This window comes from Equus caballus, chromosome 25 (genome assembly GCF_041296265.1).
Source record: "Equus caballus isolate H_3958 breed thoroughbred chromosome 25, TB-T2T, whole genome shotgun sequence".
NCBI lineage: Eukaryota > Metazoa > Chordata > Mammalia > Perissodactyla > Equidae > Equus > Equus caballus.
In genome coordinates, this window is record NC_091708.1 from 24768222 (window position 1) to 24796066 (window position 27845).

Below are 27845 nucleotides of genomic sequence, written 5' to 3' on the forward strand. Positions count from 1 at the left end.
GTGTTTACTAATAGCCAGGTACATACTAAATGTATCCCACCAAAATATATAATGGTCAAAATTAGAGTTGAGTAAAGCAATAATAAAATATTATTATTGATAACCTCTGGACTTGTGAGCATACAAAGAATATGTTCTCCTCTTAAAAATATTTATGACATTGGGCAATTAAGTACCTGAAAAAATTAGCTTCTGTGAAGATCTGGCCTTGGAAATCTAAAAGGGGATCCTTTACCAAAAATAGTTTCAGCCTACTCAACAGAGTATGCAAAGTTGGTAGGTGACTTTTATAGGCCATCAAATTATTTACAAAAATTATTTCTTCATCATCAATGGACAAATCTGAAAAGAAATAAGAAATATAAAGGAATGAGAAAAATTCTAAAAGTTATACAAGAGGATCTAGATAGTTACTGTAGTCAGCCGTTAGATGAGTTGGGATTTTCAAACACATTTTTAATTCTTTAGTTCTTCACTGCACTGTGCATATAAAGCATGTAGCAGAGTACTAGCACACAAGTTAAAACTCAGTGCATTTTAATATTATTCAGTACATTGAGTAGTAACCAAATATCCTGAAAGAGTTGTAATGGCTCATATTCTTTCAACAAAAAATAGTTTAATCAATGGAGGAAAACTTCTTGTGGCCACATGCTTCATAATAGCCAGGGGTAGCCTAAGCAAAGCTGTAAAGAAACAAAAGCATTTGAATTTTGCTGACCCCTAGTCTTTTCTTCTCCACATCGTTTTACTTCTTAACGTCTCTAATTCATGCCCAGAGACTCTGATGTGGAGAATGGAGATGGTCTACAAAGCCGACAAATGGGACCAACTCTGATTCTAGCACTCTAAAGCTACTCAAACATGTTTGCCATAAAATTAATTACAGTGAAAGTTAGAGAGCAAAGTACCTACTTGAGAAGTGTGATAATTCTTACACATTAGGAAACACTACTGCTAACAGTGAATTGCTAGAATAAATTTCTCCTCTTTATCCCCACCCTACCATGTGTGGGTTACTTTAGAATCTTAGCTAACTGTGTCAGTGCTTTAACAGTTTCTGAGCCAAGGGAGGGAACATAACACTTGCCCCCATTCTTCAATAAGCTCTTGAGTGGAAAGAGAAAAAGGAAAAGATAAGCTCAGATGAGGAACTACTCAGAAAGCTAAACTCCCCAGAGCAAAAGCCGCCTTAAAGGGGAAGCAACAGTCTCTTGTTCTGGACGGTGGTCTTTCGGTTAAGTCATTTTAGAAATGGCATGGAGAGGGATAGCAGGGAGTGATGTCTCCCATGACCAACTACATCCTTGGTATGCACGTGCTTAATAAATACGTGGTGCAAAGCAGTCAGCCAGGGACCATCCCTTTGTCTGGTGTTAACTTGAAATGCCAAAAGAGAACTTACTATATAAAATAGCCTCCTAAGAGATTGTTTATCCAAACCTAAGTTCCTGACAATCTTATGACCAAGAGCTTCCCGTAACACACCAAAGAAAGCTGGCCAATCAGTTCCACGTCTAAGCAAGTCTCATCTGAGACAATTTAAAGATGGTTCATCCTTACATCCATTCTGTAAGAATCAATGAATTCATATTAACAGTAAAAACCTAACACCATTCATTTATATCCCAATCTCCACCTTCCACTTCCAAACACAGACCCCCTAGCCATCTTCCCTTCCTACAGGCTCATCCTGGTATTTCTGGAGTCCATGGGACATCTCATACCAGTTATGAACTCTTGTTTCTAACCACCCTTTGCTGATGGAGCCACTTGAGGGCAGTATCACACCACAATCAATGTTCTTCATAACCACACAAAAGTTTTACCAAGGATGCTACTTCCTTATATTCTTATGGCTGTACAATACTCCCTGGAGTTCTTACTTTACTATGGCTATTATATGTACCAACACAGATCTGAGGAGACTATCTTCATCTGTTGAGGAGGAGTGCTAAATTGTCACAAGGAAACAAAATTTTGGCTAGTTAACTATGAGAAGAAGCAGAAAAGAAGTCTACTGATAGGAAAGAAGATAGGTTTATTCTTTGCAGAAGACACTTTTGTCAACTTAGAAAATGCAAGATAACTAACTGAAAACAAATAATGGAATGCACAAAAGTGTCTGATAAAAAATTTAAAAATCAATGGTTTTCAAATATATATAAACACCTAGTAAAAAATTAATGAAAAAATTCATTTATAATGGCCACAAATATACAAATACTGAGGAATAAACATAACAAAAATGTGCAGAAAGTATATGGAGGAAACTATAAAACTTTAATGAGGATCATTTAAAAAAAAACTTGAAGAAAAAGCAAGATAGACCATTTTCCTGGCTAAAAAGACAAATTGGTAAAAATTCTAAAAGATCACAATAACGTTTCAATTTCTCCAGAGGTCTGTTTTGGAACTTGGAAAACTGATTACAAAATAAATATTGAAGAATATAGATATGAGAGTAGGAAAAAAGAGGAAACTATTAATACATGTCATCATTATATATTAAATAGTTAAAACTGTACACTATTAACACAGTAATAGACAAATCAAGAGAACACCACAGAAAATCCAGAAACACACTCTAATGGGGATAAGGATTTGGCATATTATGTAAGTGACATTTCTAATCAGTGGGGAAAGGAAAGATTATTCCATAAATGACATTGGGACAACTGCCAACACATTTGAAAAAGTTTTTTTTTCCTGAGGAAGATTTGCCCTAAGCTAACTTCCACTGCCAACCTTCCTCTTCTTTTTGCTTGAGGAAGATTAGCCCTGAGCTAACATCTGCACCAATCTTCCCCAATTTGTATGTGGATCACTGCCACAGCATAGTTGACAGGTGGTGTAGGTCTGCACCTGGGATCTGAACCTGCAAACTCAGCCTATTGAAGCGAAGTGCATGGAACTTTAACCACTAGGCAACAGGGCCAGCCTCTGGAAAAAGCATTTTGTATCCTTACTTTTAAATATATACCGAAGTCTTAAAGAAAATATGAATAATTATTTATCTAATTTGAGGAAGAATTTTCTAAATATAAAACCAATGAAAGAAATCATACAGAAAAACATTGGCAGGACTGGTTAGATTCAAATTAAATATATTTGGGATTATTGATATTTTTGATATATAAAGATAAATTGTAAGAATAGAAAAATAGACAAAAGAATCATTTCACAAAATAAAAATATGCAAATAGCCACTAAATGCCAGTAATTTTTAAAATGCAAGTAAAAGTATAAATTTTTGCCTATCACATTGGATAAATGTATTACTACAACATCAGTAGTAACATACCCACTGATGATAAGGCTGACATGAACTGTGTATTCTCATACCATGCTAGTGGACATATAGTGAAAAAAATACTTACATCAAATAATTCCAGTCCCAGGAATTCACTCTAAGGAAATAATTGGAAATGGAAACATATATTTATGTACATATTTGAAATTAAAAAAAAGTCTTCTCAAGTTGAGAAATATATGATACATAAATAAGATTAAAACCTGCAGTCATTAAAAGCCATGCTTTTGTGGGGCTGGCCCACTGGCATAGTGGTTAAGTTCATGCACTCTGCTTTGGTGGCCCAGGGTTTGCAGGTTTGGATCCTCGGCGCAGACCTAGCACCACTTGTCAAGCTATGCTATGGCAGCATCCCACATAAAAAATGGAGGAAGATTGGCACAGATGTTAGCTCAGCAACAATCTTCCTCAAGCAAAAAGAGGAAGATTGGCAACAGATGTTAGCTCAGGGCCAATCTTCCTCATGTACAAAAAAATAAATAAGTAATATAATGCATATACAGTATGATCACAATAGTAAAACAATTTATGTTTAGTTTATAGGATTATAAGTTCTTAGTAAAAGGACATTCTATATATTCAACATGTAGATTTCTTAATAGTTATAGAAAAAGGTTAATAAAATTTAATACTTATTCATGATCAAAAGCTCTTAGTAAACAGAACAGAAGAAAGCTTCCTCAACCCAATAAAGTTAATTCTTCTAATATTTCACCATTGAGAATGATGTAAACATTGAAAATGATGTAAACATTGAAATGATATTTACATCACTTTTATAATTTTTAAAATATTTCCTTCACTGTCAGGAACAAGACAAGGATGGCAACTATCACTACTTCTATTGCACAATGTATTAGAGGTCCTAGTCAGCATAGTAAGACAAAAAAAGATATGTGTTGTAAAGGAAGAAACAGATGGCCAACGAAATCACAGTCTCTAAGAGATATCTGTACTCCCATGTTCACTGCAGCATTATTCACAATAGCTAAGGTATGAGAACAACCTAAGTGTCTGTCGACAGATGAATGGATGAAGAAAATGTTGTGTCATTTGCCATTTGCAACATAGATGAACATGGAGGGCATTATGCTAAGAGAAATAAACCAGACAGAGAACAACAAATATTGCATGGTATTACTTATATGTGGAATCTTAAAAAAAAAAAGTCAAACTCATTGAAACAGAGGAGAACGGTGGTTGCCAGGGGCTGAGGCTGGGAAGTGGGAAAAATAGGGAGAGGTTGGTAAAAGGGTACAGACTTCCACTTATAAGAGGAATAAGGTCTAAGGAGCTAACGTATAACACAGTGACTACAGTTGATAATACTGTCATATATAATTGAAATTTGCTAAGAGAGTGGAACTTAATTAAGTGCTCTCACACACACACGAAAAGGGAAATATGGGAGGTGATGGATGTGTTAATTAACTCATAGTGCGAATCCTTGCACAGTGTATACGTATAACAAATCATCACATTGTACACTTTAAATATATTATAATTTTATTTGCCAATTATACTTCAATAAAGCTGAAAAAAATATGTGAGTGATAGATGAAGCCAGGGGACTGCTGTTTTTTTATAATAAACCTTGAATAGCTACTTGACTCTCTAAACTATTTGCATTTGCTTATATATTCCCAGGATGTCTGAAGGATATTCATAAAATGGTGACATTTATTGACAAGTAATATATGAATGTGGTAGAAAAATTAGTACCTGTCAACAAATCAACAAACAATAAAAGAAAATTACCCACTGTTTTTATGTCTCAAAGAAATATATGCTTTGAAATTAACTTACAATTTAGTAACTAACTATATTTCTTAAAAGACAAAGCAAATTTACAGTATCAATTGAATTTCAAAGTATAATACATTCCTCTTGATTTAGTGAGATCAAAGTATCTATAAAACCAGTAGCAATCAATATAGCTGCAAAGAAAATAAGTGAAATTACAAATCTAAATGTATAAAATGATATCTAATGACACAGGACCCCCAAGGAAATATAGGATACAGACAACTCCCATGTATTTGGAAATCTCAAGTATATTTTCATTCAGTGAATTGTAGTTAAAGAAGGTTCTGATTCTAGCTGATGATAGGAAATTTGCCAACAATAGCTTCTAGTTTGCAACATTAATAATAACAGCCATGTTAGGTACCATGTTATTTTCTACAAACCATCTCTTTACATGTACATACACATTATTTGACCCCTACAAAATTTTTAATAAAAATTTAGAAGAATAAATTAAAAGGGAGAAATTATAGAAGAAAATTGAAAAGCATAAAATTTTTAATAGCTGTCCCCAAATCGTACCACTTTTTAAGAGTAGATTTGGATTATCATTAAATCTTCTGATTACAAATTCAGGGTCTTCCTACGATATCATGCTCTCAAGTCTAGTCTGTAATGCAATCATACAGTCTTCTCAAACTATAAGAGGGATTTAACTCTCTATATATCATGACATACCTCTGCCTACACTAAAAATTTTATATACAATTTATGTATCTACATAAAATCAGCAGTAAAAGAACCAAACTATTTCTCATGCTCAAGCTATAGCATATCCTAAATGATAGTAGCAATTATATAATGGAGCCTTAAGTTTTTTAATTTAAAAAGGGAATAGGCTGTTACACATACAAGAAAGGTAGTTCTCAGAAGTTTCTGTACAGTTGGAAGAATTCAGCACCCTCTAGTAAGATGAGAGATTTGGAATACAGTTTGGATAAAATACACTTTTAATTATCACTTACAGTAAAAGTGTAAAAACTGGGTGAATTTCCTGACCTAATACTGCAACTATTCCATCTCTACTTTGAATTATGGTTTCACATAAATTAGATGAGATTAAAAATCTTTGGCATATTTTGGGAAATAAAATATATCCATCACTTAATAAAATACTGATTTAATGTTACACCAGATTGCTGTGTCATCAGATTTGTACACAGATGCTAATATTATTATAGGAATATGTTGTGAGCACACTACGATCAAATCTCTGAGGCTATTTTGAGGCCCAGCATACTTAAACTCCAAAAGCAACCTAGTCTACAAAAAGGGAATTAATATAAAAGAGAACCAATGTGACCTCAAATAAATAAGAAAAAAATGAAAGAGAAAATATTTTTCTAATGTGGTAAAGCTTAGAATTATAATTTTGCAGGTGAATATCTTTAATAAAATAAAATCACTGAAATGAAAATCTGTATATTAGTAGGAAATGTTTTATAACAATGGAAATAAATGTTTTACCTTGGTTCTGCTCTTGAAGTCCTGGACATTTTTCTAAACAGTTGACACATGTAAAGACTTCACTGTAGTCCTTATGGGTGTATAAGCTGGCTTCCTCTACTTCAATTTGGGAGTTTGGGTTTGAACTTGGAACAATTTCCTCAAATTCACAATTAATCTGGGTCACCATTCCTGTAACTGTTTTTCTATGACATTATAAAATTACTGATTTTATGTATGTCTTATTTTAGAACATCTTTAATAACAGTTTATGTTCATTGTAGAAAAATTACCAAATTCCAGCAGATACAGAGAAAAACTAGCCCACCATAGCCCCACCATTCAAGAGATAAATTCAAAGATTATGCATTTTCTCAATTATTTTTGAATATTTCTAAGCAAAAGTGGATTCATGTACATAGTATTCTGTAACTTGTTCTTTTTTGCTAAACAATGAAGCATGAACACATTTATATGTCAATCAATGTATATTTACTTCATTTTTGAATAGACAAACAGGATTCCATTGTATCAGCAAATCATAACTTATTCAACCAGTTCCCTATTGTCAGAAATTTAAATTTGTTTTAATTGTGTCCACAATACAAGGAATATCTTTGTGCGCTTGTTTAATCATTTTCTCAAAATACGTCTCCTAAAAATGGAAATGATGAGGTTAAAGATATACAGATTTTTCGACTTTGCCATGCACTGCCAAATTGCCCTTGTGCTGGATACTCAATGTCTGCTTTCCATAACATTATCAAACATTTTATATTCTGTTCTGCAACCTGGGAGGCTGATCTCTATGAACCAGCTATGCTCCCTTGCCTTCTGGCTTCTGGTTGGGTTCAGCCAATGGGAAGCACTGGTGGGAGATCAAAGGTGGGAAGAGAGACAGGTTAAGATATTATTCTTCCCAAATCCTGCCTCCAGGATCACAGTTTGGAAGTGGCTGCATTCTCCTACCAATGGTTACATCTCTTATCAGACAGCCCCTCTCCTATACTGGCTATAGGACCTTATGGAGTCTTCTTATTTGGTTGGTTACTGCTCAGTCTCCTTGCTCCTTCAAGCTTAGGGTGGTAACAACTTCCAGCTGTTGCTAGTCCTGGGGACTTTTTGGCTCCCTTGACCTTGCCCATGCCTTGCCTGTTTCCTGATTGATCCAGGTATCTCTGCCATTGTCTATACCATTGGGATCCTTGGAATTACAAGAGATTTTCCAATAGACAATATATTTTTGGTAATTTAGCTAAACATCTCAATATACCTTTTTTCTGAAATATTTTAGCCTTAATAATTCCCTATACAGACTGAAAGAATCAAAATCAATATAACTCCCCAATGTAACTGGAAGAAAAAAATGAGTATGCCATATCTGAAAAGCAGATAGAAAAATCTCTAAAGTTTCTCCTTTATTCTTTAAGAAAATACAAGGTACAAGAAAAAATATTTCAACTCACCTAGGTCCATATTACTCATAAAAACATTGATTCCCACGTGGATCTTTGTAGACTTCTAAATTTAATGCTTACATAGCTGCTATCTTTTTTTAAAATAAATGTTACTGACAGAGTCAGCACTTTGTAATAATCCTTGCTACTATAGTTTGAGAAAACCCCATCAACTCTCTTTCCCAAGATATTAATGATTTATGAAGACTAGTATTTCCTGGATCTCCTCCTACCTCCCTGTCCAATATTACCTATTCTTCGTTCACTGGTGCCTCCTCCTCCGCCTAACCTGTAATACTGATGCTTCCCAGGCTTCCAATCCAGATTGTCTTTGCTTTATTTCCATATCATTCTTTTTGGATAAGTTCCTCTATTCTCATTCATTAATTCTTTAACTTAAAAGAAATATTTAATGAGTGTCTACAATGTGCCAACACTATTCTAGGCACTGGGAATGGAGGGGTAAACAAAGTTCTTGCCCTCAAGAAGCTTACCTGCTAATGGGACAATAGACAAATTAATAAATATATAGCATAATGTTAGGTAGTCATGAATGTTACTAATGAAATAAAATAAGATATTAGGAATCAAGTAACAGCCAGAAGGTTGGTGAGAGGTGTATTTTAGAGCAAGTAGTTAGTGAATGGCCCTCTGAGGAGTGATAATTCTGCAACTACCTGAATAATGGTAGAGAGTAAGCCACACAAGGTCTAAAGTTGGGGAACAAGGTTGGCATATTCCAGGAAAAGCAGAAAGGTCAGCGTGACTGGAACAGGGTAAGGTTAGATAGGTAGGCAGGGCCAGATCTTGTTGGATCTTGTAAGACTTGGTGAGAACTTTGATTTTATTCTATGTGCAATGGGATACTGTTGGTGGGTTATCACGGAGACATTTCATGATCTGATTTGTGTCTCTTAAAAAAAATCACAGGGCTGGCCCCGTGGCCGAGTGGTTAAGTTTGCGCGCTCCGCTGCAGGCGGCCCAGTGTTTCATTGGTTAGAACCCTGGGCGCGGACATGGCACTGCTCATCAAACCATGTTGAGGCGGCGTCCCACATGCCACAACTGGAAGGACCCACATCAAAGAATATACAAGTATGTACCATGGGGCTTTAGCGAGAAAAAGGAAAAAAAAAAATCTTTAAAAAAAAAAAATCACAGCCAAACTCTGAGAAGAAAATACAGGAGTAAATTCTTGTGACCTTGGATTAGGTAAAGCCTTCTTAGATACAACACCAAAAATACAAGTGACAAAAGAAAAAATAGGTAAATTAGATTTTGTCAAAATTAAAGTTTTGTTTGGGGCCAGCCCGGAGGGGTAGTGGGTTAGTTCTCGCCTCCACTTCAGCAGCCTGGGGTTTGCCACTTCAGATCCTGGGTGCAGACCTACACACTGCTTATCAAGCCATGCTGTGGGAGGGCTCCCAGATATAAAATAGAGGAAGATGGTCACGGATGTTAGCTCAGGGCTAATCTTCCTCGGCAAAAAGAGGATTGGGAGTGGATGTTAGTTTAGGGCTAATCTTCCTCAAAAACAGTTTTGTGCTTCAAAGGATATCATCAAGAAAGTAAAAGGATAATTCAAAGGAGAAAATATTTGCAAATCATATATCTGACAAGGGACTTGTATCTAGAATATGTAAGAATTCTTAAACTCAATAATAAAAAGACACATAAACCAATTAAAAAATGCAAATAAACTGTAACCTTTATACACTGCTGGTGGGAATGTAAAATGTTACAGTTGCTTGGAAAACAGTCTGGTAAATTCCTCAAACAGTTAAAAACAGTTAAACATACTCCTAGATAGAGAAATGAAATCATATGTGTACACAAAAACTTGTACATAAATGTTTATAGTGGTATTACTCATTATAGGCAAAAAGTGGAAACAACCCAAATGTCTACCAGCTGATGAGTGGATAAATAAAATGTGGTATGCCCATACCATGGAATATTATTTGGCCATAAAAAATGAAGTACTGATACATGCTACAACATAGCTGAACCTTGAAAACATTATGCTAAGTGAAAGGAGCCAATCACAAAATGTCACATATTGAATGATTCCGTTTATATGAAACGTCCAGAATAGGCAATTATAGAGAGGCAGAAAGTAAATTAGTGATTGCCTTTTGAGGGGAAGTGAGAAAAGAATAAGGAGTGACTGCTAATGGATACAGGATTTGTTTTTATGTTAAGGAAAATGCTCTAAAATTGATTGTGATGGTTGTACATCTCTGTGAATATACTGAAAACTATTGGAATTGGACATTTTAAATGAGTGAATTATATAGAATATTAACTTAGCTCAACAAAGCTGCTATATTATAAAACATATATACAAAACAAAATGTTTTATGTATATAAACAAAACAAAAGAAGATAGGGTTTGACGTCAGACAGACCAGGATTTGAGGGTTTGAATCCCAGCTCCAACTATTGACTGGCTGCACTACAGTGGGCAAGTTACTTAATCTCTCTGAGTCTTAGTTTCTCATATACAATATTTGGATAGTAATACCCATCTCACATAGCTGTTATGAGGTGTATGGGAAATAAATATACGTGCAATGTCCTGCATTCAATTGCATTCATCTGAATGCAGCACGCTACAGAGGAATAGGAAATACTGTCATATGCTCTTCCTCTTGCTCAGTTTGGCCATGTGCTTTGTCTTGGAAGCTTGGAAGCTTATTGCATGGCTCTCCCTGATCTTTTTGCATTTTGCCCTTGTCTCCATAATTCAAAAGCTTCAACTCCTTTTTTAGCCTGTCCATCAAACTATCTTCATTTGTTTTAAGTCCTATATTTACTCTACTATGTATTTATATGTTAGGAATTTAATATGCCTTTTTATCTATGCTGGTGGTTTTTAAAGTTAGAGTAGTTATTATTTTTATTAATGCTCTGCTGCAAGTTGCATAGCTTTGACTACAAAAGCTAATTTGGCTAGATGCTCTGTTATTTTTAGTGTGCAATTTTGCTGAATATAAGGTTTTTCAGGAATACATGACAGAAAATGCCCATTATGTCAAAACACAGGATACCAACAAATTAGTAAAAGAATTAAGGCCTTAGAATCAATATTAGGAAATAACAAAAATAGGAACAAGAAACAAAGAGAGGTGAGAAAGAGAAGAAAAGCAAGATTTAGGAAATCTAGGTAGCGTTAATGATCAGAATGTTTATTCTAAAGTTCCACTAGGTAACAAAACCGTAGTAGCTCCTGAATTAGTTAAAATTAAATTTTAACATGGGAAATCTCTTTACTTTCTGCTCCATTTTGCTGTTAACCGAAAACCGCTCTAAAAAATAAGGTCTTAAAAATTAAACTTTACTGCACGAGACAAAATTGAAATTAATAACAGCTTAAACAAAAAATCTAGAGGTTAGAAGGGCATGGTTGGTAAGGAAGTTCCACAATTTGTCAGGGACTGCAGCTCCTTTTGTTTCACTCTGCGACTTTTAGATTTAGTTCTTGTCAGCATAGTCCAAGACAGCTGCTGGAGCCAGTCATTACATCTGTATTCCAGTATCAGAAAAGAGAAAGATAAAAAAGAAAAACCTTGGGGCTGGCCCCATAGCCAAGTGGTTAAGTTCGCGTGCTCTGCTTCGGTGGCCCAGAGTCTCGCCAGTTCAGATCCTGGGCATGGACATGGCACTGCTCATCAACCCATGCTGAGGTGGCATCCCACATGGCAGAATCAGAAGGACCTACAACTAGAATATGCAACTATGTATTGGGGGCCTTTGGGGAGAAAGGGAAGAAAAAAAAAGATTGGCAACAGACGTTAGCTCAGGTGCCAATCATTAAAAGAAAAAGAAAAACCTTCCTTTTAAGGATAGTCCTTAGAAATGCATAAGCCTCTTTTGCTTATATCCAGTTGAGAAGAACTTAGTTACATGGCTACATTTGGCTACAGGGAAGTTGAGAAATGTACATTTTATTCTGGTGGTGCCTTCTTTGCCATAGACTCTATCTTTTATTTTTTGGGTTTTTTCTTTCTTTCTTTTTCTTTCTTTCTTTCTTTCTTTTATTGCTGAGGAAGATTAGCCCTGAGCTAATATCTGTGCCAATCTTCCTCCACTCTATATCTGGGTTGCTGCCATAGCATGACTGGCAAGTGGTGTAGGTCCATGCCCGGGATCCGAACCCATGAATCAAGGCTGCTGAAGCAGAGCATGCCGAACTTAACCACTACACCACGAGGCTGGCCCCATTGACTCTATCTTGATATCACAAAATGAATAGAAGGTCAGATATCATGGGATGTCCATTCCTTCAGGGCCTCCCATTTCTCTCATATACGAATCTTTTGTTTGAGCTAAACTAGCCTGATCATTGCCTTCGTTGCATACTTATGGTATATTCCTGTCTCTGTGCCTTCAGACCCGTCATTTCCTTTGCCTGAAATGTTTTCTCTCAAGTTAGTTTCTCCTTCAGTGCCCAGTTCAAGCTCACTTCCTACTTCTTTGTGAAGCTAAGCTGATCTCTCCTGCTTATAAATGCACAGCCCTACCACTCCAGCTCATGGAGCGAAAAGAGATCTTAGAGATCATCTTCTATCTTGTTACTCAAAGTAGGTTCTTGGACTAGGAGCACATTAGGAACAAAGAAGCGCAGCCCCAACACAGAGCAAGTGAATCTTCAGAATGTCCATTTTCAGTAAGATCCTCAGGTGATTCATATGTACATTTAAGTTCGAGAAGCGCTGATACATCATTATAGTGATAAAGAAAGCGAGGGTCAGAGAGATAAAATGACTACTCAAGTAGTTGGTACTTGACTTTTCAAATCAAGACTTGAAATCAACATCTTTTAACTCATAATGCAGAACTCTTTTCACTACACCATTCCGCTTCCTGACTACTCAGGAGTCCGCTCATGTGACAGATACTTTTTACTGGCTTTTTACGCTTTATGGTAGACATTATGTTGGTCATTTTTTATTATCATTTAATTCTTACACTTTAAATTTTCTATATGTTTATATATTATCTTCCTAATCTGACTTTTAAATCTCAGGATGACAGAAATGGTATATTGGACTTGTCTGTATTCAGAGTCTGGACACATTTAAATTGGTTATTTGTTTCTTTCAAGCGTAACTAAGGAAAACTTAAATTAGTAAAACTTGAGAATGTGAATAATAACTAAATCCTTCCTGGGTCTGATCAGCACTCTTTGCTTGAAGTGAAGCAACAGAGTAAATTATTTACTTTTGCACTGAAATCTCTAATTTATGTCTACATTAACAATGTAGAATAGGTTAGATGTTCTTCCTCATATTATGCTCTGTGTTCTTATCTCCATCATTGTACTTCCCACATTGTATTGTAATGATTTATTTATAAATCTTTATTCTCTAATTTCTTGAGTTCTTTAAGAGTAGAGACTGCGTCTTATTCACTTTTGTATCCTGGCACATACGACGGTATCCAATAAATACTTGATGAATGATGAATAAATAATGTTTTGACCAAATATGTTAGAAAATAGCATTAAATCTGCATTTATACTACAGGAAAAAAGACTGATTTTCATACAAAGGACTTTCTATAGACACTTTCTACAGAAAATTTACCTATTGATTAAAAGCAAAGTAACATATTTGCTTTATTTCTGTGTGTTTTTTGCAACACAAATGCATAGAGAAACAGTTAATATGTGATAAACAGGGGAAGGATAAAAAGAGAATGTAAATCTCTTCTAACTTCTCCTTTGTGGTTCAGATTAGGGCTTTTTCTTCAGAAAAAGAAGAAAATCTGTGAGGATATAAGGAAGGCATCTTTTCTCTTCAGGTGTCTGGAGGAACTTACTGTTTATCATCTGGGTGTAAGGGGGAAATTTGAGGTTAAGGACACATACTTCTCAAGGAAATCCTCCATAAAGAGACTTGCTTTCCATTGATCCAAGACTGAGATATCTGTCATTCCCCCAAATGGAACAGCTGACACTAGAAAGGAGAATGGTAAATATAAGCTTCTAGAATTTTCTTTCACACGTAATACAAGGAAGCCAAATATTCACCTTTTACATTATGGTGTTATATTTATTTGTTCACAAATGTAATTTTTTTCAAAGTAATACCAGATTCCAAATAATTAATCATTCTCATTATTACAACCCCTACAAAAGAACTTCAACCACAGTCAGAACAATATCATCTGAACATACCATTGTCATTTTTATAGCCTCTCTTTTGCCTATGCAGCACTACCATCCCAGATAGTCCTGTTCAACAGCTCATGTCATTCCTCATAGAGTCTTTATTAACCATTCCAACTCACTCTGCCATATTTCCCTTGAAGGGCCACAATATTGTCAGTAGCACTCACCCTGACACTTAATCATATACAGTCATATTTAAAAATTGTATGTATCTATAGCTTGTCTCCCAAATTAGACCCTTGGTCTCTCAAGGAGAGAGATCGTGTCATGTACTAGTATCAGAAGAAGCAATTGAGCGAAGTAAGAGTCAAATGACCTGTATTCTACCACCAGTGTTACTTCATACTCGTTTTGTTACTTTGAACAAACCACTTAACATCTGAGTCTGCCTCATTAAAAAAATAAGAAATTTAGTTGTTAAGGGTACAGGTTCTGGAATCACCCTGCCTACATTTTAATATTTGTACCGCTACTTATTAACTGTGTGACTTTGGGTAAATCTCTGAATCTCTATCCTTATCTATAAATTACAAATAATGATAGCCCTTTCATAGTGTTGTTATAAAGATTAAGTGTGATGAGACATGAAAATTGCTTAGAACAGTACCTGACATACTGTAAGCACCCAATAAATTTTGGCTGTCACTGTCATTATTATTATAAAAAAGAAGCAAAGGAAAAGAAATAAGAAGTGATAAACTCATTTTTTTCTTCTGTACTTTTAGAGAAGCAGTTTGATGAGAGTTATTCTTTATCTTGTTTCCAACCTGATTGAGACCTTCAATCCATTGATCCTTCCACTTTTACAATATTTCCCATCCTCTCTCATGTCCTCACCTTCTTATTCACGCAGTTCAGGTTCCATGGCCAGTCCCAGAACCACTCCCTTACAAAGACTCTTGATTCCCTTGCCTCTCTTTCCTTTGTGCTAACTTAGGAAAACCCTTACTTCCACTTTGTGTATATATATACTAGAATAGCTGAAAATTATTTTTAAAAAAGGTCACCCAGCCGTGCTGAATGAACTCATTTGAAATTATGACCATAAATTTCAAATGGGCATCCAACATTGACAGATTATAATAGAACACCTTTCTAATAAAATTGGCTTTCTCACTCCTCAAGACAACTATTTAACACCTGCCTCACTCAAGTTTTCATCCCCTTATCCACTTTCAGTCTGTGGCTTTGCCTCCATATGGAAAATTTATACAAATAGAGAAGAACTACCTCATCTTCCCACACCAGTTCTACCAACCAACTGGCATAAATACCTACACACCCTGCCTTCCTATCTATAACCATGGAAGAACTACACAACTGCGCTGGCTCTCATCTAACACGAAGTCCTCCAGTTGTGCTCTTGATACTATCCCCTTTTACTAAGTTATACTTTATTTCCTACATCACCATTTTCTCTCTTTTTACCAAGATCATTTCCATCAGTAAATAAATATTTTACAGCCTTTTTCCTTATCACACTTTTTTAAAAAATCACACATCTTAAAAAAAAAAAGCTAACAAAAACAACTCTCTTTACCCCACTTCTCCTTTCAGCTAGTGCTCCATTTTTCTATTCTCCTTCAGAGCAAAATTCCTCAAAAGAGTTGTCTATATTCACATCTCACATCCCCACTTCCCATTCTTTCCTCAACATACTCCAAACAGGTTTCCGTACCCAATATTCCAGTGAAACCACTCTTAGCAAGGTCATCAATGACCTTTAGTCAACCTAATGGTCAACTCTCTATCCTCATCTTATCTGACCTTTTAACAGGGACCAATTCTTTTGACTACTTCCCCCTCTTGAAACACTTTCTTTAGAATTCTACAACTCACACTCATCTGGCTTTCCTATCTCGTCTTCTTAGCTGATTCCTCCTTCTACACCAGCCTTTTAACTGTTGGAGTATTCCAGCACTCTGTCCTAGGCTCTCTGCTCTATCTTTACTCATGCTCTCAGTGACTTTATCCATTTCCAAGCGTTTATGCGCAGTCTACATATTGATGACTCCAATTCAAAACTCCAGCTGTGCTCAAGATTAACACAGTAGCCCTTCCTTAGCCTCAGTTTCACTTTCCGTGGTTTCAGTTATCTATGGTCAACTGTGGCCTGAAAATACTAAATGAAAAATTCCAGAAATAAACAATTCTTAAGTTTTAAATTGCCTACTATTCTGAGTAGCTTGATGAAGTCTCTAGCCATCCCACTCCACCCTGCCCAGGACAGGAATCATCCCTTTGTCCCGGGCAGCCACACTGTATATAGTTGCCCCTCAGTCACTTAGTAGCCTTCTGGGTTATCAAATCTACTGCCTCTGCTGGAGAAGCAAATGGGATTCACGTTCATTAGCTGTCTGCTTCGGGCCAGGCATTTACTATATGCATGCTATCTAATTTTTTTTTTTTTTAAAAGCTTGGCAACTGAGCTAACAACCGTTGCCAACTTCTTCTTTTTTTTTTCCTGCTTTTTCTCCCCCAATCCCCCCAGTACATAGTTGTATATTTTAGTTGTGGAACCTTTTGGCTGTGGCATGTGAGACGCCACCTCAGCATGGCCTAATGAGCAGTGCCATGTCCACACCCAGAATCCAAACGAGGGGAACCCTGGGCCACCGAAGTGGAGCAGGTGAACTTAACCACTCAGCCATGGGGCCAGTCCCACATACTATCTAATTTTTATAACTATACGCAGTAGTTATTGTCGTACTAATTTACAGATGAGGAAGCTGAGACTCAGACAGGATAAGAAACTTCCCTGGGGTCACACAGTGAGAGATGGAGCCCATATTTAAGGAGAGATCTATTTGACTCTAACTTATGGGTTTTTTCCCATTATTCTTCTTTTTGAGCAATAAGCAGAATAAACTTGGGGTCAAAGGAAGCAGAAAGGAAATGACGGATAAACTCCAGGGGTTCAGAAAATTATTTTCTCCATGTTTTCTAGCTGAATCTGAAGGCCAGTGTAAGGGGTGAAGGCAAAAAGGGTGGGAGGCTTCCTCTCTCTTCTAAGAACTAGGTTTTCTAGGCACAGAGCTTCATAATTTGGGAAGACCAGAGTCTCTTCCTAGGACAAACACTGACGCATAAAAATGCTTTCTATGCCACCTGATACTCTTAGTCCATTATCCATTATGAGCGTGAATTTCAAATGCCTTCCTTGTAAAGGTCACGACTGCTCATCTTTCAGTTTTCCTCGAAACTCAGGTAGCATATTGATGATTTCCTCCATGTCCCATATTACGTTGTAGTGGATCTTTGTCTTTTTCTAATTAATTCCACAAAGAATGCTGATTTAGTTCAGATGCTATGTTCAGGATTGCACAGATGCAGCTAAATAAATACAGACCCACGTACAAGGTTACTATCATAACTGGGTGGCTCAGAGAACCTCAAGCTGACACCACGCATGCTGATCATAATGCCATTTTACCTTGAGCAGGATTCTTCCCCTTTCTGGGTCTTATTCCTCTTCTGTAAAATAAGAGGGGACTGGACCAGAGCAGTATTTCTCAATTAGAGGAGGAAAGAGTGGCATCCAAGTTATCTAAGGAGCACTGAACCGTTCTCCCATCCCCAATCTCAGTCACAGCTGAAGATTCTGTTAGAGTTTCTCCCCGTTCCCCATGATCCTGAGTGAGAACCACTAGCTAGAGGAGCTCTCATTTAACATTCTCTGCAGACAAATTTCCAGGACTGACGTGAATAAAATATTAACTGTATATAAACAAAGAGGCTGGTATGTCAGCCTCAAAGATGTGGCTCAGACTCAGGGATGCTACCAGACTGACTGCACAAAACCCTCAGGGTGGACACATCCCAGGTGTACCCTTTTCCCCTGGGTTCTAGGCGAGCACATTGAAGGCCATGCCCAGGGCATAACTCAGGAAGCACTGTGTCAGAATCTCACCTCCCACGTGTCTTTTAGGTGTGACTAACCCAAAGGGAGGGGGCTAAAGGTCTCCTTTTATTCACCATCAGTCTGCTCTCAGCCAGCTCTAGTGTACCTTCCTGGTACCTGGAGACAATGGAAACAGGATAAGCAGGTCAGACAGAAAAACTGCGTAATGGTGACTTGGCTCTCCTTCTTGTAGGGTCTTATTGTCACCATGGGACCCACACCACACACATACTAACCAAACATACGCACTTGTCATAACATGTGCAGTAATCTACCACCCACCAACACACTAGGGCTCCTTCCAATACACATATACTCTGTCCTAACACACGTGCTCGTACGTGCGCACATGCACACATGCCCCTAGCTAGTCCAAACAAAAGCATATAACCTGTCCACATACAAATAACTTTTTAAAAAACATATCCTATCCATAAATACGCAAAGATGTCCCAAAACTACCTCTGGAATAAAAGAGAACACTCTGTTCCATCTGTTCTAACAAAAATTTGTAAGGAATTATTCTTTAATTAACTCATTCAACAAGTATTTCTTGAACTCCACTGGGCACCTACCATGCACTAGATTAGCTACTGGGGAAATAATGGCAAGAAAATCAGCCACAATCTCTGCTGCAAAATCTAGTAACAGTGACTTTTCTAGCAGTATTTGGAAATGGAACTATAAAAGAGAACTTAAGTAAATGGGAAGAAACGGTAATGCGAATTGTGAAAGATACAAGATTGTTCAATAACTGAAGAATTGTTCTTCATTTTGCTCTCTTGTTGAGATGGGAACAAGCGAGGAGGCAGAAATTGCAGGAGCGCAGGATTTGACATTAGATAAGGCCAGGACACAGTTTTGGTCCCAGAGAAAACTGAAGAGATGCCAATGGACTCCAAGGAGGTTAGATGGTAGGCATCTCCTGGATGTCTGGGATAGCCCAGGATCCATGGGTGTCCATGATGCTAGGGTTCCAAGAGAAAATACAAAATGTTCAAATAAATTTGAATTTCAGCTAGACAAGAAAATTTTAGCATAGGCATATGTTATGCAATATTTGAAACATATACTAAAAAATGACCCATTATTTATCTAAAATTCTAATTTAACTGGGGTCCCTGTATTTTTAGTTGTTAAATCTGGCAACCCTACATGATGCCAATAATAGATAAGGAAGAGAAAGTTCTCTAATATGTGTACAGTAGTTCCCCCTTAACTATCGTTTTGCTTTCCATGGTTTCAGTTACCTGTAATCAACTGCAGTTCCAAAATATTAAATGGAAAATTCCAGAAATAAACAATTCATAAGTTTTAAATTGCACACCGATCTGAGTAGTGTGCTGAAATCCCATTCTGTCCCACCTGGGATGTGAATCATCCCTTTGTCCAGGGTATCTACACTGTATATATGCTACGTGCCGGTTAGTCACTTAGTAGTTGGCTTGGTTATCAGATCGATTGTCCCAGTATCACAGTGCTGGTGTTCAAGTAACCCTTATTTCACTTAATAATGGCCCCAAAGAGCAAGAGTAGTCATGCGGGCAATTCAGATAAGCCAAAGAGAAGCTGTGCTTCCTCTAAGTGAAAAGGTGAAAGTTCTGGACTTAATAAGGAAAGAAAAAAATTGTATGCTACGGTTGCTAATATCTACCGTAAGATCAAATCTTCTATTGGTGACATTGAGAAGAAGGAAAAAGAAATTCGTGCCAGTTTTGCTGTTGCACCTCAAATATGTACGTATCAGAAAAAACATAGTATATATAAGGTTCAGTATTACCTGCGGTTTCAGGCATCCGCTGGGTTTCTTAGAACGTATTCTTCGCGGATAAGGGGGCGCTACTATATAACCAATTGCCTTCTTGAGTCTCTAGTTAGATGCCCAATAGGCATTTTATCCTGGGCAAAGCAGAGCTATTGACTCCAGCCACAAACTGGCTTCCCTATAAGCCTTTCTCTACCTTAGGAAATAGCACTGCCATCTACCCAGTCACTCAGGTCAAAACCGTAGAAGAGATTCTTTATTCTTAATTTTGTTTTTTTTTCAAACACTCTCACTGTTGGCTGGACTTGTAAAATAATCCCAGTCTCATCCACTTCTCATATCTCCATTATTAGAAGCCTAGTCCAAAGCACCGTCATTTTTTACATAGAGTGTAGATTCACCTAGGAGTCTAAATTCTGAATCATGACAATAAGCCACTTCCTGATTTAGTTTCCTATCTCTACTCTTGTCTCCCATTCCCTACCCATTCCATGCTGCAGACAATCAGAACGATTTTTCTAAAGAATAAATCAGGTTATACCACTCTCTTTCTTAAAATTGTCCAGTGACTTCCCACATCAGCCATAATATAAACAAACAAACTTGCTATTATGGCTTGCAAAGCCTTCTATCTTTCAGAAACTCCCTACTTCTCAGGTCTCCCCTTTTTCATCAACCAGTCACAATGGCCTAATTTTCTGGTCCTTACACACATGAAGTTTATTCCTGGGTCGGGAACTTTGCATTTGTTTGAAAGGCTCCTCCTCCATATCTTTTTATGGTTGCTGCCTTCTCATTACTCAGTTCTCAACTCAAATGTCCACCTCCTCATAGCACTCCCTACTCCTGAAATTTCATATCACATTACATTATTGTGTCTTCTCTGTACACTTACAAATACAAGATATTAATTTATACACTAAATGTTTTTATTGCTGCATCCTCCTTACCAGTCTGAAAACTCACTGAGGGCAGGGACTATTTGCGTGTCTTATTAGTAACTGTGTCATTAGCACCTGTAACATAGTGCCTAGTGCATAATACATGCTAAATAAATGCTGTTAACTGAGTTGACTGCCCCCTGAAGGCTACCTCTTTCTTAAGTCCATGACATGATAAAAGCAAAAGATGATATTTTGTACACATACCTTTAAAAATAGTTTTATAGTCAGTGTATCAGTACAACTTAAAGTAGCACTCCTACAGTTGAGCAAGATCCATTATAACACAACAAATGTTTACAATGTTAGAATATTTTAAGACTTCATCATCTACATATCTTTTATTCGTTCTACTCATATTTAGTGTAAGCTTTCCAACTCCTTATTTTGTCACCTAAATTCTGTCACAAAAATATCAATTTATAAACTTCTTGGAATTCTGATATGAATAAATGCAATGCATTTTTATTTAATGAGAAAAACACTGCATTTTCTTAATAATTTACTCTGCTAAACAGAAATAATTTTTAAAATAGATTTTTTAGAAATAAAAACAAAACATACCTCTTGTCCATGGCCTCCTAAATGCACTATCAATAACTCCTGTAAGATAATCTCCATCTTGATATAAACATGAAGGGATTCGAAGCAAGAAAGCATCTCTAGAAAACTTCTTCCTAATTACATTCTATGTAAGAAAGTAAAATTATAAAATCTTTTAATATATTTATCAGATTTAATACATTTATCTATCCATATTTAGACTATTAAAACTCTCTATTCTTTTAAATGTATATTACTTTTATTTAAAGGTAATACATGCTCATTACAAAATATCAAATGACACAGCACCACATAACCAAGAAAGTCAAGGTCCCTAGCCGTATTATTAATAGTTGGGTGTATTTTCCTACAGACTTTTCTTTCTAGCTTAAGCTAAAATGTGTGTGTGCATGTTTGAGGAAAAAGTAAGATCATATCTCTATACCATTTGGCAATGTGCTTTTTTTTCCACATAACAGTATAATATGGCTTTCTTAACTTTTGTTTTCTATGTCTTTGCATTACTTCACTTATGACAACCAGCAAATATGTTTCTAATTAAAAAGAAATATTTAATAAATAAAACTGTTTCTTTAAAGGACGTTAAGTCGGATAAGGAAACTTGTAAATCAGTTATCTATAATTTGGATCTGCCTTTACTTTTCAGTTTTATCTCCCATACTCTGTACTACTAACTGTTCTTTTTTTAAAACAATTTTATTATTTATTAATTTTTTTTGATGAGGAAGATCAGCCCTGAGTTAACATCTATTGCCAATCTTTCTCTTTTTGCTTGAGGAAGATTGTCCATGGGCTAACATCCATACCAATCTTCCTCTATTTTGTATGTGGGACGCTGGCACAGCATGACTTGATGAGCTGTGTGTAGGTCTATGCCCAGGATCCAGGCCGTGAACTTAACCACTATGCCACCAGGCCAGCCCCTAAATGTTCTCTTTAAATACACTAGTCTCCTCACTACCCCCTTAACATTTAGCAGTCACTTCCTCATCAACACCATGACCTACAGTGTGCCTTTGAAAAATGTCCTGCTACTCTTTTCTAGCTATCAAAATCCTATTCACCTCTCAAGGCCCATCTTAAGCAATATCTTCTCTATGAAACTTCCCCCCCTCAATGACTCTCAGCTTCCCACAGAATTAATTATTCTATGAATTTGGACAAAAGATGGTTTCTTGCATTATTTCCCAAGTTTTATGTTTGCTGAAGGTGTTTTAACATATTAAATAAGAGGTCCTCAGTATCTAAGAATAAATGGTACAGAGAAAAGATCAGTTGAAGTAATTTATATAAAATCAGGACCAAAGACAGTAAAAAGGAAAAAAAGCTTGATTGGTACTTTATCTAAAGAAATGAAATAAAGTTATAAAAATTAAACTTTATACATAATAAAATTTCATTTATAATTAGCTTATATTTGATCTTTGTCAGAATTTCCCCACAAACTATATTATATGATGATGTGTATGATATTGGTCATTACTTCACCTTTAATCATAAAGAAGATATTTTTAGAAAATATTTGAGGATTTAATCAATTTTCCCCAAGGCGTCTCTGACTCCTTTGATATTCAAACCGTTCTGTTGCTCTTGTCCGTTAACTGATCTAATTTTGCAAGATCTTCATCTGCTAATAGCTTTATCTGTTGTCTGAGTGGTTCTTCAACATGGTTTACATGAACTTTACAAAATCCTGCATCTTTTACAAGACCATTGATTATTATCATATTTGTGCTGTATCATGGGGTGTGGTAGGCCACCAAAAAAGTAAGATATCATGGGCAAGGATAAAAGTTTAAGGATGTCTGAGTGGAGATTAATTTCCCAAGTGACCAATATATTCATAAACATATTTGTGCAACAATGACTTCTGATTCTGTTTCTCTTCCATGTATATGTTATAATGATACACTTGCCTTCCTCAGTTATGAGGGAATAATAAAACCTGAAGATGCCTATGTGTCCTTATTCCCTGTAAAATGTAACACAATTTTAGTTATACTGGAGTAATTTTTTTTTCTTGGTAGATGCGGTCAAGGTTACAAAGAAAACCAAATTTTAACTTGTCAATTAAGATCATAAGAACAATGAACTGTTGTATGACAACCACTCTGATTAGTTTCTTAACAATGTGCCAGCTTGAATCTCAGCTTTGTACAAGCTATTTAACTTCTCTAGACATCAGTTTCCTAACCTGTAAAACCTGTGTAATAATAGTAGCTACCTCACGGGGTAGTTATGATGATCAAATGATACACTCCATCAAAAGAGCAAATGATCAAATAACATAATCCATCAAAAGAACAAAGTATCTGGCCCATAGTAAGTGGCTAACACATGCTGCTACTGTTATTTTATCATAAAGATACTGGGATTGATTTTTTCCCCACTCCTTTCAAGAAAGATCACTTAAGATTGTTCACAAAAACAGCCCAAACTTGCCAAAAGTTTCCATTTTTTTCTGCTGACAGTTTCAAATTGATGTTAAATTGTCAATAATTTCCTTCCAAAAGTGGCATTTTTAAGGTATTTTTAAAATGGAAAGTAATTTTAAGTGAATTTTAAACTAAGACTAAGGATTAGCCTAAGGACTACTGCAAAATTATCATAATCATATAGTGAATGCAGATAACAATTTTTATATCATAATTCTTAGTAAATAGGCAGTCATCCAATAACACTTTACCTCATATAAATAATCTATTGCACAATATTTGAATGTTGAAAACATAGCTTCTTTCTTTGCAAGCAGTACAAATTTCAACACCTGGAAATACAAAAATTAAAATTAAATATTGGTAAAATAGCAAAGCCAGGAGCAGAAAACCACTCAATCTTAAAACTTTGGCTCATTCATTTAAAGACAGGCTCTAAATGATAAAAAATTAATTACAAAAATAACATTTATTACTATGATTTAAATCTAATATGAAAATAATACATGTTGATATAAAATTGTTCATATATTTTTCAAACTGTTTAATCCATATAACTTCTAGTTGGTGGATTAAATATATTTAATGTGATCATTTTGTTGCAAAAGAGGCTGGAGTTCACAAGTCTGGCAGAGTGGTTTTCTCAGGATAACCATAATTCCTAAGCAGTCTTGAAATCAAATAACCAAGGGCAAAACTGTATTGAAGCACGGAAGTAGAATTTGGGAAATTCCACTCTCCCATTTAGAAAATAAAAAGCCTGAAGTTTGAATTCCCTAATAGCTAGCTCATTTGGAATAAAGCAACGATGGTGCATTACTCCTAGGTCATTATTGGTAAACTAACAAATTCATCTAATGAAGCAATGAGTAAAATTTAGAATGCTGAATGAGTCCAAAACAGTTCTCACTTATGTGAGAACCAGAGGAATTACAGCTTAGAAAAATTACTCTAGGACAGAGTCCAGTTTATCAGATAGTTCTTAGCTTTATGATCAGTCATGTAAAATGTCTTGGGAAGTTCAGATGTAAGCTAGAAGTTTTCATATGGTAGTTTGTCAATAAGTTTGTTTGTTTTCTTTGCTGAGGAAGATTTGCCCTGAACTAACAACTGTTGCCAATATTCCCCTTTTTTTTCACTTGAGGAAGATTAGCCCTGAGCTAACACCTGTGCAATCTTCCTCTACTTTGCATGTAGGTTGCCCCCACAGCATGGCCAATGAGTGGTGTAGGTCTGCACCCAGGACCCAAACTCATGAACCCAGCCCGCCAAAGCAGAGCACGTGGAACTTAACCACTGAGCCATGGGGTCGGCCCCTCAATAAGTTTTCAGTGAATGAAATACACATTTTAACCCAAATGGTCTTGCCTTAGTTTCATTATCATTTTAAATTTGTTTGAGGTTGACCTATTTTCTTATCTGTGATGAAGGTTCTGCACCAGAAGCCCTGATGGTCCCATCTACGTTAATTGGCTATGAAGCTGTTCCTGTTTTCAGTTATTATCAAGTCAATATTCTTAACTACTCAACTACCGGATTAAAAAAACTATGAGCAAACTTCTTAGTACAGCACACAATGATCTTATTTGATTAATGAATCAGAAGACATTTTGGATATTACTATAAGCTTTCCAATGAAAACAAACCCAATAAGTTATCTGAATTATTTTTAACATTGTTAGATTCTGTGGAATCAACACATGTGGGGAATACGCAATGTTGGCGCCCTCTTTCACTCTTACTTGATCAATGCCAACACAGCATTTTCTTACTGGTGATTACGTCTCTGGAAATATTTCCAATCACTGTACTTCCATACCTTTTCCCTACAGTGTATCACTGATCTTTAAAGCACATATTGATTCTAGAATTTCCACTTCTTGATATTGTGCTTTCAGAAAAAGTTGATTGTGCCTCATCCTAGAAGTCATTTCAAAAAGCTACAAACATATCAACTCTGTGTAGTTTACCCATTTAGTTTATTGTCAGCATTTATCTTAGATGTTCCTTTCTTGTGAAGCCTAATCTTTCTATTAGCTTCAGATTCATCACTCTCATCAACTACCTTAAACAATAATCCCTGTTGTATTAAAGTTAATCATTCAAATTCACGCTAAATGTATAATACTTAAGATACCACGCCTTATATACATTCACAGAATGTCTTTCATCTGTCAACTTTATTTCATTGCATTACAGATATCTGAATCCACCTAAGAGTGGTGGATGGATAGGAAGAGAGATAAATTGGCCTTATTTCTAAAATCAAAGACAAGGGGGGAACAAGCAAAATCATGATTAGAGAGAAGGTGTTTTAAAATAACCAACTTTTGAATTGCAGCGATTCCTGAAATATTTTTCCTTACCTGTTTGTAATGATTTTATTTCTCCTGTGCTACCTCTTGACCGCTATCTTCTGGGGCAAAATGGAAATACAGACAACTCATTAGGTCAGGTTCTCATCCACAAGGCTGGAGGAGGAAAGTTTCCCAAGATTTTTTCTGCCCAAATAAAACTTGTGTCTATTTAAGGTGGACATATATACAATGGCATATTATTCCCAAGATTGTTTGAGACCACACGCAGGTGAGCGTGGTCTTCCGGGCTGGCTTCCCATCTCCTCCCACCGGAGGAGGGATCAGATTTCTTCCCTTCCTCGCTCCCTGGCATAAAGCTCACGCTTTAACCATGTAAAATGGCACAGGTGAGGTTCATATCTTTTCTCATGTTGCTTAAGCTATACAACTTCTGGTTAGTGGACTGAAGTCCCGTCGGCCTACCCGTGTCCTTCACACCCTCTGTTCTCGCCTAATTAGGTTAGGTGGACACCCGTTCTGGGGCCTTGTCCCCACAGGGTCACATCAGCCACGCCTCACAAATCTGTTTTCCAGAGATTTCGGAGCTGCCATACTCTAGCCCCACGTCGATCCTTTCTTCCCCTCAGTCTAAAAACACCTTCCCTCCCTCGTCTCTCCAGCCTCTCAGGGTACAGGCAGAGGGAAAACCGCCTCCTACCGGTCTTCTCAGGAGAAAATTCCCGCCCACTGCACATGTGACCTCTGACTCTGGGCTCAGCGCTTCCATTGGCCAGCCGGGCCAGGCCCCGCCCCCTGCCCCGCCTCTCGAGCTGCCGGCACTTCCGTCTGCGTTGGGGCCCACATCCTGGAGCGCCCAGGCTTCCGAGGGGCAGACGGCGGGACCCGCTCCGGGCTGAGGTCCTGGCGGGTGAGCAGGATCTTCGCCGTGCGGCGCGGAGGGTGACAGTGGAGAAGGTGACCAGAAGCCAGAAGGAGCCTATGTGAAAGGTGGGAAGACCAGGAAAAGGAGTCTGAGCTTCTTGGGTAGTGGCAGCTCCGATGTTATTAGCTAATCCAGCCCAGAGGGAGGGCAAAGGCAGAGGCCTTCCAGAGGGGAAATTGAGAGGATTTAGCAACCAAACAGATTCAGGGAAAGAGGAAAGCAAGAGGGAGGAGGCAAACATGACTCAGGTGTCTGGCTGGGCGTTGGCCATGCCTTGATGGCAGAAGAACATTTGAGGAAGGGCAGGAAGCTAAGTTAGAATTGAGACATGCAGACTGTATACCTTGATTGATAGCCACCTCCTCGCAAACACGCTCATTTAGCAATCACTGGAGCCACCCGATAGGGAAGAAGAATTGTCCCTTTCTCTGTATTTCTTAACTCCTGTCTTCCTTTCCATGACATAGCTTGGTATTAAATTCCTTCCCAGAAGATTGCAAGACGCAACATGCATTTATTTATTGTACTAACACATGGGTGTCTTTCAAGTTAATTATTAACAAAATACTAATTAAGAAACATCAGTGGATAAGCCACATTATTTTCTTAAGTGACCTACTTCGTTCTGCTTTGTACAGGTTTGTGCAGTTTGCTTCAGCAATGTAGATTTAATGTTTGGTGATAATAAATTGTAAAGATGTTCATTGGGCATTGGGGTACATTATTCTGCATCCTTGGATATATACCTTTTATTACAACCAATTTTAAATTAAGTAGTTTTGTAAAAATTACAAAAGCAACA

General features: G+C 36.8%; 1 protein-coding gene and 1 long non-coding RNA gene across 11 annotated transcripts in view; one reads left to right on the forward strand and one right to left on the reverse strand.

Moving 5' to 3' along the window:
- The window catches only part of SHOC1 (shortage in chiasmata 1), a 154403-nt gene that overhangs the window by 50705 nt on the left and 75853 nt on the right, over positions 1-27845 (reverse strand). For 2 of the 10 annotated variants that reach the window (XM_070251341.1, XM_023628652.2), the window contains exons 1-7: positions 26584-26842; positions 26170-26216; positions 24055-24135; positions 21369-21492; positions 13895-13982; positions 6587-6771; positions 177-342 (exon numbers count right to left, since the gene is read on the reverse strand). In XM_070251341.1, coding sequence (XP_070107442.1) covers positions 177-342; positions 6587-6771; positions 13895-13982; positions 21369-21492; positions 24055-24099 — 608 coding nt within the window. In that variant the 5' untranslated portion in view covers positions 24100-24135; positions 26170-26216; positions 26584-26842. Of the gene's footprint in view, positions 1-176; positions 343-6586; positions 6772-13894; positions 13983-21368; positions 21493-24054; positions 24136-26169; positions 26220-26583; positions 27098-27845 lie in introns of those variants that run through there. The other 8 variants (XM_070251338.1, XM_023628653.2, XM_070251340.1 and 5 more) reach the window with 8 other exon arrangements.
- The window catches only part of LOC102150827 (uncharacterized), a 76901-nt gene continuing 75988 nt past the window's right edge, over positions 26933-27845 (forward strand). The window contains exon 1 of the long non-coding RNA XR_002803833.2: positions 26933-27108. This is a non-coding gene — a long non-coding RNA (uncharacterized lncRNA). The remainder of the gene's footprint in view (positions 27109-27845) is intronic.